This window comes from Heloderma suspectum, chromosome 1, assembly GCF_057233095.1.
Source record: "Heloderma suspectum isolate Gila_16-S chromosome 1, 16-S_ref, whole genome shotgun sequence".
Taxonomy (NCBI): Eukaryota; Metazoa; Chordata; class Lepidosauria; order Squamata; family Helodermatidae; genus Heloderma; species Heloderma suspectum.
In genome coordinates, this window is record NC_139458.1 from 71,283,694 (window position 1) to 71,297,669 (window position 13,976).

The following is a 13,976-nucleotide window of genomic DNA, read 5'->3' on the forward strand; positions in this document are numbered from 1 at the left end:
CGGAAGGTCGGCAGGACAGCAGTTCGAGACCCAGGTGCTGTGTGACGGAGTGAGCTCCTGTCTTCAGTCCCAGCTTCTGCCAACCTAGCAGTTCAAAAGCAAGAAATTGCAAGTAGATAAATAGGTACCGCTTCGGCAGGAAAGGTAACAGCATTCCGTGCACCTCGGTGTTCAGTCATTCCGGCCACATGACCTCAGAAGCGTCTTTGGACAGGTCTGGCTCTTCAGCTTAGAAATGGATATGAGCAACCCACCCTAGAGTCGGACACGACTGGTTGTGGACATCTTTACCAGAGAGGTTGCAGCATGCGGGGAAGGGCATAGCAATTAGGCTTGAAAAAGCTTTTCATTGACTCTAATGAAGGGCTTTTTCAAAGGTTAATTACAGTATGGGAGAGTAAAGGCTGGCTCCACGGGCCGGACGTTCCCCACCTTATCCTCCAATATAGACCAGCAGGAGTACAACTATAAGGAAAGAATAAAGATAAATGGAAGAACTTGTGGCCTGTCTGCTTGTTCATGGGCCTATATATTTCTCTCCTCCTTCAGCCAACGATGGAAAGGTGCGAATGATCAGCTGTGGAGCAGATAAGAGTATCTATTTCCGCACTGCGCAGAAGGTAATTCCATTAGAGCATTCTATCTCTTTATGTAACTTGTAGAGCAGAGCTATTTTAAGAGTGAAGATGGAAGCAAAAGCTTTGGATGATGTTCCAGGTCTTGTTTCTTTCCATTCTGGCTTTTTCAATGCCAGCTTGTAAGAAATTGTGTAGGATGATGGCTGCAGAGCAGTTCAGCCACTGTCTCATTTCAGCCTCTTTTTGTAACTCTTACTGTACAGAGCACTTAAATCTCCTGCATATGGAAGACATCATCCATGTGTATTTAGACTGTCTGGTTTGTATTGCTTTTTATGTTCCTTGTGCTTAGATAGGTGATGGAGTTCAGTTTACTCGTACGCACCACGTTGTTAGGAAGACCACTCTTTATGACATGGATGTAGACCCTAACTGGAAATATGCTGCTATTGGATGCCAAGACCGTAACATCAGGTTGGTTCAGTAGTTGTCACAGAAGCTTCCCTGGTTCTTAACTTATCTAAGCTTAGTTCATTTCACTAATAAACAGGACTTTGCTTTATAGTGATGCTATTTTTGTTGTTGTTCAGTCATTCAGTCGTGTCCGACTCTTCGTGACCCCATGGACCATAGCACGCCAGGCCTTCCTGTCCTGCACTCTCTCCCGGAGTGTGCTCAAGTCCATATTCATTGCATCGGTGATGCTATCTAGCCATCTCATCCTCTGCCGTCCCCTTCTCCTTTTGCCTTCAATCTTTCCCAGCATCACGGTCTTTTCCAGTGAGTTTTCTCTTCGCATTAGGTGGCCAGAATATTTGAGCTTCAGCTTCAGTATCTGTCCTTCCAATGAGCAAGTGATGCTATTAAAGAGGATTTAATTTCTAGCCTTGCTGGAGTATGTGAATGTGGCAGGGATGCCGAATAGGGGATATTTTTTGGCGTTTCTTATTAATCTGTCCTTTCTTGAAGAGGCACACACAACTTTTATTTGTTAAGATCTATTTATTAGTATACTTCATTTGTTAATAATACCTTCATAAGTTTCAAGATTCTGTAGATCTTAAAAAATAATAAAATATATTATTTATATATGAATATATAAAATTGTCAGTAGAATATTTTGATAATAATTATTAATAAATAACCCTTTCCTAGTGGAAATTAACATTTCTGCCTACAATTGCTTCTCTGAATGTATAAAAACAGATTTTTCCATTTCAAAATCCAAAATCTAGTCCAAAATCTTATACACCCACTCGCTTTCAACTGGTATTGTATTTGCTTTCTGATGTCTGGCCACTGCAGTGTTTGCTATGACTAGGAAATGTAAAACAAAAACACAATTCTCTTCTATTCCTGCCTCATCCAACTTTTTCCCCAAGCAGGAACACCAGTTAACACAACTTGTCCTTGATTTTCAATCTTGTTCTACATTCACTTTGCTTTATTTGCTAGAACTATCACTAAAAAAAACCCTTCTTCTATAGAATTTGCATCTCATTAGAAGTAGCTAGGAATTAAATGCAAATTAGCACTGCAAGTTCTGAGAATTTCATGGAAACCACAGTTTAACTGTAACGCAGGCAGTCAGGGCCGTCCCAAGACATTTTGCTGCCTGAGGTGAAGAACAAGATGGCACTCTGTCCCATTCCATGTACAAAAGCCAACTAGACTATTTCTTCAACACTAGCAATGGAACAGCATCCTCCACTGTACCTGAAGGCAGCCATTTAGCTTATGGTGCACAGGGCAGGCTGCTTGGCACTCAGCTTTCTGCTCCGATACCTTGCTTCCACCTCCGAGGATCTGCTGCCTGAGGTGACCACCTCACTCTGCCTAATGGTAGGACTGGCCCTGCAGGCAGTACTGGGTTTCTGAGTAACTTTCTCTCCCAAACAGAAAGTGTGTCTGAGTGAGTTTCCACCCTCGTATTATCCTTTATCTCTCACTTCATGGAGGTAGGGAATACATGTATGCAAACCTGAAATGAAAGCATAGCTAGATCTAATTGGAGCTATGCCTGCAAACACTTGAGGTCTAGTGCTAAAGCTGCACAAGAATAGATCTGAGATTAATTTTTGACTTAGTAATTTTTGACTTAGTAAATTTGACTTAGTCATTTTGACTTCGTAAAATAGATATGAGAGTTTTAACATTATTTTTTTCCCTTTTTCTTCTCTGGGATCCTAACTTTTTTTTAGTTAATGTTTTAAGGCTGCAATGCAGCCTTAAACTTAAAATGAGTAAGTCCCATTGAACTCCATGAGACTTATTTTTTGAGTAGAGAAGCCTAGGATCTAGCCTTGGTCTTAGTGTATGCACTAATAAGCGGCCATATTAGTGCCTCAGTATTCAAGGAACTAACCAGTGTACTAAGCCACTTAGCCACTTCTCCTTGATCTTCTGCACCAGATAAAAGGCAATGTGCAGAAGTCTGTCATGAAGAGAACGTGTAGATCAGTTAGGACAAGATGTGTGGAGGGCCACTAGCTTAGATAACTGCTTTTGAAAGGACTAGGTTAAAATAAGTCTGTCAATAGCTTTTACCTATGAACAATTAAATGGAACTTTCCAAGTTCAGAGGCATTAGACTTCCTGAATACTAGATGTCTGCCTTGCATGATTCCCAGACACATTTGGTTAGCCACTGTTAGAAACAGACTGCTTTGACCAGATGCATCTTTGGTCTGATCTAGCAGAGCTTTTTTATGATGATGTGTCTTGGTTTCCTCTCAGGATTTTTAACATTAGCAGCGGGAAGCAAAAGAAGCTATACAAGGGATCCCAAAGTGAAGATGGCACCCTAATTAAAGTAAGGCTTTCATTGATTTTAACTCAGCCTATTGTGGTTCCTCACCTCACCCCAATTTTCCTTATTTCAGTCTTCTATTATAGATTGCTCAGTTTGGTACTCTAATTGTGGAACTAGATTTTGAGTTTATTCATTCATTCATTCATTCATTCATTCATTACATTTATATCCCACCTTTCTTCCATTGTGGAACTCAAGGTGGCTACATGTGGTTCCCAGGTGGTCTCCCCTCCAATCACTGACCAGACCCAGAGCTGCTTAGCTTCAGCAAGGTGGCTGCCTCATGTGCCTTCAGACTGTGTCTTAATTCCATCTAATGTGAACACCTTATACTTTGTAATATTGGAGTGTGTGTGTATGTTTGTGTAAGTTGCAAAATGGTTTATTGGTCATCAAGACATTCTAGCAGTTAATTAAAAGTAAGATAATAGACTAAAAACAAATCAAAACACCACCACACATTGGTGCTAGCTGATCATTACTCCACAAAGTACCTAGCTGAAATTCATCACATTTTAACCTCTCTACACTAAAAATGGGAATGAATGAATAAATATTGGTGTGTGGTTGCTTAATCTAAGTGCTTTGAAAACAAAGTAGCAGCTGTAGATAATTTCTCTGCTACTACTCTAAACTGACCCATATGCACAAAATCTAGTTGTGCTGCATAAGCATATTTGACGCATATGAATTCTCCCCATTGTATGTGTCTCTCACAATCCTGGGGCTGTTCCTCCACTAGCTTTTGAAGATCCCTGCATGGTGTGTTGTGGCACATATACAACAGCTTTGTATTCAGTCTCTGAAGTTTTTTTCTTTATATTTTTTGAGTTCTCCTAGATTTGATTCGGGAAAAACCTTTTCTAGCAGGGCCAATTTGCTTTCCAGGTTATTGCTTTAGTTTGTTTTCCAGATTATTTAATAGAATATAAATTGGTGAAACTGAGGAAATGACAGTATTGTCAGGAGGAGAGATCTGGGGATGAACAGCTTACATCTAGATCAATGCTAATATAATGTAGCTTGTATTACAGGAAGCTTATGGGCCAGTTTTCACATCACGGTAAGCCACTCTGAGAATAAGCCACAGTGGGCTGGTTGGTTGGTTGTTTATTCGCTAACCCACAATACTGGCAACCGATGATCGGGAGCTCTGTGGCTTGCCATAGTTTGTTTCTCCCTTAGTCCTCCTGCCCACTCTCTGCATGTATCCTAGGGGCCTTTGCAGCAAAACTCTTCTTGCATCCTCACATTCCCTATGGAAGGAAACTTTTCCGGCTCTCCCTGCGCCACTGCTTCCAAATGCTACCCCTTTTCTGAGAAATTATTACGTTCACCACTTTTTTTTTATTTTTTCGTCCTTTGCAAGTGTGTAAATGGGTTTGTAATTTTTTTTGGGAAAAATCAGTGCTTTGCAAGTGTGCAAATGGGTTTGTAATTTTTAATTATTATTATTTTGCATAAGTTGGTGCAAAAATTACATACTTGACAGTGTTTTGTTTTATGTATTTTTCAGAAGTAAAAATGTTAAAAATCCAATTATGAACTCATTTGCACACTTGCAAAGCAATGAAAAAGAAAAAAGGTTGAAAATGCATTAAGGACATTCCCAAGTATCATTTCTATATTGGGGCGGGGGGGGGGCAGCACAGAGCACTGACAAGGGAAGATGGAGGCAGCAGCACTAGAGGAGCAGGCAGGTTTTTCACCACTCTTGCCAGGTGGCTACTTAGCCCACGCCGATAAGCCACTCACAAGTCACGCTGCCAGGTTCACCTGTCATGACAAGCCACCATGAAAACAAGCTACCCCCAGCAACCCCGCAACAAGCCATGGGTTCTTGTGTGTGGTTAACAAACCACACTGAAGCCTCCATGCCAGGTTTGGACTTCAAGACAAGCCACACGGAAACAAGCAGTGCTAGGTGCCCTCCGTCTGGAAGCGACCAACCTTAGTGTCAAGGTTAGAAATGTATCCGTAAACATGCTAAGCCTTGTTGGCCTGGCACTGTGGCATGTGCCCACTACATGTTTGGGGATGCAGGTCTATCCTTCTTGCTATGTTCACGGCAGGAAGAATTGGTGCCACACTTGGCTAGCATAGCAGACACAAATTGCAGTGTATGAAGCAGCCCTTAAGCCCGTGGTGGACGACTTGTGACCCGCCAGATGTTTTGCCCTACAACTCCCATCATGCCTTACCATTGGCTATGCTGGCTAGGACTGATGGGAGTTGTAGCCCAAAAACCAGGAGGACCACAGGTTTTTCACCCCTTGCCTTAAGCAAAGAGATGAGCTTTTATTTATCACTGAGACCTAGCACTCTAGCCAGCTCACCCCAGTGGCTGTATGATTTGGAAGCATTTGGACTGAGGTGGGTTGGGGGACAACACATGTGGGACTTTCTGAGTGCTGTCTGTGTGCATTCAAACTTTTATTAGCATCTTAAGGCTACAAACTCCCTTTTAAAAATAAAGACAAAGAAAACTGATTCTATGTTTCCAAATTCTCCTCCAGGTTCCATCAGACACATCTGGTAGAAATGCAGCCTTGCTTATATTTTATCAATACACTCTCTGAGTGTCTTTCTTCATCTCCCAACTGCATGTAAAATTAAATAAATCACCTAACTTTGTAAGGCAAGGAACTGTTATACATTAACTTCCATCAGTCTACGTTGCTGGGTTAAATATCTATGAAGAACTTTCCCATGCTGAGGTGGAAAAAGCTCCTTCATCACAGTACAGAGAACGAATAAAGCAGAGCGGTGATGTGTTCTTTCAGTCACCATGCAACATTGCTTGCTTTTGAGGTCAACAGTGCCACTGCATAGCTGTACTTGGCTAAAGAACTGAAACCTAGTTGCCAGTACTTCTGAGTTGTTATAGCATAATATAAAGTGTGCTTGATAAGCAACAATGAAATGTATAAAACAAAATGTTTGGTATAATCAAGTCAAAGATTACCAAGTTTAAGTCACTCTGAACAACCTTCAGTGGAAGATTAAGCACATGCTTAAATCTTTCCCAGGGCCACCCCGGATAGTCATGTGTTGAATAAACATTTAGTTGCTGCTTTGGCTATAAAGAGGGGTGTTAAAAAAACTTTTATCATTTAAGAGGAGCATGTGGGGGATGGGAGCAACACCCTCTCCCACTTACCTCCAAACACTCCCCTATTTTAAAATGTTTTTTCCAAGCTGGCCTCTGATACCCAGAGCCTTAAAACACTGGAGTGCAAAATTATCCCCCCCTCCAATCCCCACTTTATAGTTTAATTGTAGAGTGCATAATTAGTAAATACATGTGTATCTGGTTTGGCACTTGTGTGATTAACTTTGGCATGATAGTTCCCATATTTAGCAAAATCAAGAAACATACCCAGATTGTTTTACACACTTAAGAAAATACTGCAAACTGGATTTTCTAAAGCAAAGGAAGTATACCATAGACATATTTGATAATTTGTTTTTTCTTCTTGGTCATTTGTTTTAGGTGCAGACAGATCCCTCTGGTCTGTATATTGCTACAAGCTGCTCTGACAAGAACCTTTCTATCTTTGACTTCTACTCAGGCGAATGTGTGGCCACAATGTACGGGCACTCAGGTAAATTGCAGAACCCTTGCTGATGGTGAATACAGGTTATATTCTTTTTTTAAGTTAAGAAATAGATTTTTACCATATATTTATTTCAACAATAAAATATATTTTCATAGAAATAATTTTCTCTGTCTTGAAGAGTTAAATAATCACAGACTATCCAGGTAATACCAGGCGTAGTTTTGTTTCAGGGAATTCCATTTTCTATATTTAAGCTAAACTCTTTGGCATACTGGATTCAACAGGGTGGGGACAATTATTACATAAAATTGTCTCAGCAGCAGGAACCCGAACTGTTGCCAAACCAAATGTGGAACGCTTTGCATATTTCAGCAGTGAGCATGGTTTGTTTATTCAGGGTGCAATACTATGCATGTTTAGACAGAAAAAAGTCCTACAACTCCTGGCATGCTGGGAGTTGTAGGACCTCTTAAAAAAATCTAAACATGCATAGTATTGCACCTTTAATTAATTGTATTCGTTCATTTATTTAGCGTTTGCACAGTTATGTTTGGTGCACCAGCTGCAACCCTTTCAGAGTCAGTCTGACTTGGCGACAGTTATCCATGCCTTGGCTGCATCATGTTTAGACTACTGCAATGCACTCTATGTCAAGCTATCATTGAAGAGCACCTGGAAGGTAGAATTGGTGCAAAATGCAGCAGCTAGGCTGCTAACGAGTGCACGGTATCAGGACCATATTAAACCTGTCTTGAAAGCCCTACACTGGTTGCCAGTTGCTTTCCAGACTCAATTCAAGGAGTTTGTTAAGCCTTTAAACCCCTAAATAGCTTAAGACCTGACTATCTAAGGGACTGTCTGTCTCATTATGAACCTGCACAGTTATTAAGATCTGCAGGAGAGGCCCTCTGGAGGGCACCATTGCCCACAGAGGCCTGTTTGAACTTGGGGACACATGAAAGGGCTTTCTCCTGTGTTGCTCCCAAACTGTAGAACTACGACTGGCCGCCACTCTCTTGGTTTTTTAGAAAGGGTGTGAAGATACACATTTTTAGTTTAGCCTTTTAAATTAGGTAGTTTTAATGTATTACTAGTTTTAATGTTCTTTTTTATTGTCTAAAGGTGTAATTATTTTAAATTGTTGTACACTGCCTTAATGGCTTCGTAACAAATAAGGTGGTATACAAATGTTAATAATAAATACAAATAAATAAATAAGGCTTCAAAGCGGCTCATGATATTAATAAACTGCAACCAATACATTAAAAGCCATACACTTAAACTAAACAAAATCAGCCCAACTCAACTTGAGCAGCTGTAAGTGCCTGGTGTTGTCTTTGCCTGCACGCCTCAGCCCCTTCTTTCCCAAAAGACAATTAGTGTCAGCTGACCCTTTGATGTGGGGATGACAGTCTAGCTGGAGCAGAAGCAGGAATCTGGTGTCTTTGCCTGCCTTCCTCTCTCCCCTCCAGACTTCGACATCTAACTTGGCATTATGTGTGAACTGACCCAATGGGTAGTGATTAAGCCCTACCTATCTTCCAGGACATATATAACCAGGACTTACAGGTAGTAGAGCTGAGGAACTCCAAGCTGTTTTATATGATGTTGTTGTGTCTGGGGAAGTTTCAAGAACTGTTCTGCTTGTCTTTCTGATTTTTACAGAGATTGTAACTGGGATGATGTTCAGCAATGATTGTAAACACTTGATCTCAGTCTCTGGTGACAGGTAAGCAAAGAGATTTGTGTGCTTTAGCTCTTACTTCCATATGTACAATGGAAAGTAACATTAAAAAATAGGGGCTGGATTTGCAAAGAATTTGACTCTGAGTAACAGTCCCTGTGGAGATTTTGTATTTTTTCCTTCTCCTTTGCTTTCTGTTCTAGAATCTTGACTGGTTTCCTCAAAAGTTATAAATGGAGAATCCTAATTTCTGAAGTGGGACTGTTCTCTAAAATGTAGGTCTTCCAAAGAGAGGCATGTTGAACATGTTGGGAATTATTGGGAAGAGTGTGCAGAACTGTAGCATCCTAGACTTTCTGAAGATTGGAGGCAGTGGGTCCCAAGTAGGTAGGGTACACTGCAGAGTGCCACTGAAGAGGAGAATATAAAAACTTGTAGGAGAGCTCATCTTTTGCAGATAGGCATATCAGGAAAGGATTGGGACATCTCAGTCTAAAACAAGACCTGTGTATGTATTCTGCTTCCAGTTGTATTTTCATCTGGCGTCTAAGTTCTGAGATGACCATCAACATGAGGCAGAGGCTGGCTGACATGAAACAGAGAGGGAAGCAAGTAGAAAAAGTACAACCAGGCAAAACAGCTGGGCTCACCAGGTAGGAGGAAGTGGTGCTCCTGTGTTGACAGTTTTCAGTATCAAAAGGCATTTACTTTGCATTTGTTGATGACTTGATTGTACTGATTGTGCTGTCTTGTGCTGATCGTTCTGTGTCTGTATTAAGGGGAGTTTCACTGTTAAGTCTTTGTAATAATATTCACTGCTATACCTTATGTTCTCCTAATAGCATTGCTAACAACCTTTACAAACCAATAAGGAGGTGTGTGGTGCTGCCATGTCTGTCTTTAAACACAGAAGAGCCTACCTAGTCCAACATTTTGTTCCCCCTAGTGGACAACCAGCTGCCTATGGGAAACCCACAAGCAGAACATGAGTACAACAGCACCCTCTCACTCATGTACCCTAGCAACTGGTATACAGAGGAAATTGTGCTTTCTAAGCCTTTCTTTCACATTCCCAATTAAATGCCGCATTTTCCCTAGTCTAAAAAAAAACTCGCTGAAAGTGCTGGTTAGACACAGAAGCAAAACTTGAGGGTCACGTCATCGTCTAAAGAACCCATGAACAGCCATGAATAGGGAACGATGAGTGCATGATAAATGCCTCATGTAGAAAATCTTGTGGTAGTGAATTCCATAGTTTTAACTATGTGCTGTTTGAAGAAGTACTTCCTTTTATCTGTCCTGAAACTCCCACCACTTATCTTCATTGGATGACCCTGGGTTCTAGTATTATGAGAGAGGGAGGAAAACTTCTCCCTAAGCACTTTCTCCATTCTATTGAACATGTGCCACAACTGCAATGGCTCTCCTCCAAGTTCTAGCAGATGTCTCTTCATGAATAGAAGGGATGGAAAGCAGAACCTCATCAGAATGACCTGAGGGAAAGGAATGTGGAAAGTCATAGGGGAATAGTGCTATTAGATATTGGTATGGGGCAAAGAAAACTTATCACAGGAAAGTGGTGCCGCAAGGATAACATGAGATGTAGATCAAATCAAGGTCTCAGACACAGCCATGAATAGCTGGATTTTTTTAATGTTTGTTTCTCACCCATTGTCTCCTTTAGATGCTTATTCTTCTGAGCTTCATCTAAAAATACTACCAAATATAAGATAAACACAGCATTAAAATTAATTTCAATTATAACAACAGTAGCACCAAACCACAGCAATAATCTTCTTGAAAAGCCTTTGCCTTAGCACAAAATTATTTTATGAGCACTGCAGCTTCATATGTGTGCTGTTTGTCAAATATTTCTCTATCGGTACAGAGAAACATGCATGGTAGAAATAACCAGATTTATTTAGGAAAAAACCTATAGTTGCTTACAAACTTGCATGGTGTTGGAAAAGACAAGATAGAGGAGTAATTTAGAGCAGTCAAGTGGCTGTTAAATTATTTGTTTAAGATAATTACATGGACCTATTGATACTTTTAAGAACAGAGCACAAAATGACTGGGTTCATACAACACAGTAACCCACAGTGTGGGCTGTTGTTGAACCATGGTTGTTTGTTGAACTGTGGGCTAGCATGTTATCTGAACCCAGGACATTTTCTGTGGTGTGGCTTGTTAACCATGCAATGTGGCTTACTTTTCTTGAAGAAGCCACTTTGAGAACCCATGGGCTGCATTTGGACAGTTGTGGGGCGAAAGAACCCATTGTTGGTTCTTTGCCTGCCCCTGTGCTTGCTGGATATGTGACTGTGATTTAATAATTACCCATGATGCCATGTGGATTACCATGTCGTCTGAACCTGGTGTACAGCGGGAGTGGCTTCTCAGCCACCCCACAACCCCTAGTGCAATTCATGGGTTGTAGGGTGGGTACAAAGCCATCCCTGCTGTACCATGCACTGGGTTCGGATGACATGGCAACCTGCGCTGAATTGCAGATAATTATGTAAATCGCAGCTGTGTGAGCAGCATGCTCATGAGCGGGGAAAGAACTAACAATGGGTTCTTTTGCCCCCATGATCGTCTGAACCTGGTCATGGTTTGTTGTTGGGTTGTTCAGGGTGGTTAGCAAGCCACATTACATGATTAACAAGCCACACTCTGGAAAATGTCCTGGGTTCAGACAACACACTAACCCATGGTTCAGCAACAACCCACACTCAACCACTGAGTGTGGGTTAGTGAGTTGTGTGAACAACCCTGTCTTTGTGTGGGAGAAATGGGGTTCCTACTAGGCAAAGGTTTTCCCTATTTCTCTAAGGCAGGGATGGGCAACTTGTCGTTGGTCTGCAGCTCCCATTATTCCTCACCATTGACTATTCAAGCTAGGGTTGATGGGAGTTTCAGTCCACAAGTTGTCCAACACTGCTCTAAGAGAAGCACATTGTGCACTGTGAATACTTTTTAACTTCTAAAAACAGATTCTGTCTGAGGCTTGTCCGGAATTCAGATCATGTCAATTGGAAGCTTCTTTGATACAACAGAGGGCAGGGGGCAGTTGCAGTATTTTGGAGAGGATGGGGGAAAAGCACTTTGTGTGTGCTCAGAAGTGCTGTATTCTGTTTGACATGTTCCATGGTTGAGCTTTGGCATTGCAAGGTTCCAATCACTGCCGAGTCACTGCTGAAATTAAACCCTTGCGCTGCATCTCTCCTGCTGTGCCTCCGTATTGAGCTGTGGAGAAGCCTTTTCAAGCCAAAAATGCTGGAGTGGTGGAGCAGTGTTCTTTTTATAGCAAACTCTCTTCACCATTCCGGCAGCTGCAGAGCTTTTGCCTTTTTGAGGCGCAGCCTGTATCGGACACTCCCGTTTTCAGTCAATATTGTAAGGCTCATTTGTCACTGCCCTTGCTTGGAGGGTTGCGCCTGTGACATACCAAGCCCAGCAGTTTGTTGGAAAACACGTTTGGTGACCTCTTTGCTTAAGCCGCATACTTTCTGTCTGGCTAGCTTTTAAAAGGCTTGTTCTCTGCACTGGCCCGTGTTGCTGGATATGAGCAGAGATCTGAAAACACTGCTTCCTGAATTTTCGAAGGATGTAAACTACTATCACAGCATCACTGTATGGAGCTAAAAATCTGGGGACCTTGTGTAAGGCACATGTTTGTTTTTTTGTGGATGTGCATTTATGTTAGACTGGAGATAGATATATAGATTGGGTTACAGCTTGATATTTGTAAGGATGTTGGCTCCTGTGTAGCCGGGGGGGGGGGGGGTCTGCAGAAGCATTTAACTGCTCTAATATTTTTAGCTTAACTTTAGTAGTTCCATTGTTTAAACTTGGTCTAAGAAACAAAGTTATGGATGGAGGATGTTTTTGGAAGCCAGTCTAGTGCCTTCAGTAGCTCTACATTTTGAGAAGATCACAAAATGAATGAGCCAAGTAAGAACTCTTTGGGATGTGGTGGGAATGAGGTTGCTGATGTGGCAGGTGGGAGAAGGGAAGATTTTGGATTTGAAACCGCATGTTCTCTATTCTGCAACTGATACAACATGAACATATAGTTTTAGGATTGTGCCATCGGCTTCATGTGTTCCTTCCTTACCCTCTCTTAGCTCTCCCCCCACCATACTGTATGTGGATTCCTCCTCCACTTCCTATTTTTCTCCAGTCATAGTTTACCATGATGTCACATCTGGTGAATTATGGATGGCACCTTGCCTCTAAATCATGATATGAAACCATGGTATGGGCTGCAGTGGGGGTGCAAACCATGCTTTGGAGGCAGTGCTAATCATCGTTTGCCAATTTAGGTGTTGCTGCAAACTATCACTAGAACAAATCAAGAAGCTGAGGAGGGAAGTACAAGGGAGGAATAGTGTGTCAGTTCATGAAACATTCACAAGTCTCCAAACCAGGACTGGGCTTATCATATCTGTACTGGGCCACTGTGATGAAGTGCTCAGCTGATGACCACTAAGAATTGCATGGGTCCCTTTCTCTGTTTATACAGTAATGATTTCTTGAAGTACATCTTGTAAAACATTTTCTTTAGTTTATGCTCTATTCTTTACCTTATGCTTTATTCGAGATTCAGATTCTAATAGTGGTGTTTCTAGGGTGGAATCTTTTTTTTCTGAGCTCTTGAACTGGATTTGTTGTTGTTTTTTACTTGTAGCAGGTGGGAAGTATATTGAGTTCATTTTACATATAGTTAGCACTGTGTATTTTCAAGCCAGGGTTTATACAAAGCTTTTTAATACATTCTGCGTTCTTAATTTTTTCTTGTTCATTTATGCATATATTTTTTATCATGCAGGAAAGGTTATATATTGAGGGTGTATGAAGCACTGTGACAGTTAAGGCTAGTCTGTTATGTATGTCCTGTTTTTTTAAAAGTTCAACTAAAATTTATAGCACCTAAAAAAATAAATACTTCCTTATGCAGTATTACAAATGTACTGCACATGGGAAGTTCTCCAGCTGGACTCATATCAGCGATGCACATCTAGCCAGCAAGAACTGTGGAAGTATTTTCCAATCAATGCATACAGGGCTAAGAACCACACCCAGCCCTTGCATAGGAGGTGGCTGCTCCAAGGCAACACAGAAGCACCGGATGAAAACGGCCAGAAGGGCTTCATTGTTGGAATAACCTCAGAAGGGATCAAAGGTGTTAATTTGTGTTGATGAAATAAATCATTCCCAGAACTTCTGTTTGGTTGCTTGCACACTCTTGTCCAGCTGCTGGCTTAACCAGAATAGAGCAGTGCTTGCTCCTGGAGAGCTGGAAAAAGTGTAGAAACCCAGCCAAAATGATCCAGGGG

The 13,976-nt window shown here is 41.4% G+C and overlaps 1 protein-coding gene across 1 annotated transcript in view; it reads left to right on the plus strand.

Moving 5' to 3' along the window:
• The window catches only part of MAPKBP1 (mitogen-activated protein kinase binding protein 1), a 164,068-nt gene that overhangs the window by 114,773 nt on the left and 35,319 nt on the right, over positions 1-13,976 (plus strand). Inside the window, exons 15-20 of the mRNA XM_084846278.1 lie at positions 550-620; positions 931-1,052; positions 3,315-3,390; positions 6,884-6,995; positions 8,616-8,679; positions 9,162-9,287. Of these exons, the coding sequence (XP_084702404.1) occupies positions 550-620; positions 931-1,052; positions 3,315-3,390; positions 6,884-6,995; positions 8,616-8,679; positions 9,162-9,287 (571 nt within the window). The remainder of the gene's footprint in view (positions 1-549; positions 621-930; positions 1,053-3,314; positions 3,391-6,883; positions 6,996-8,615; positions 8,680-9,161; positions 9,288-13,976) is intronic.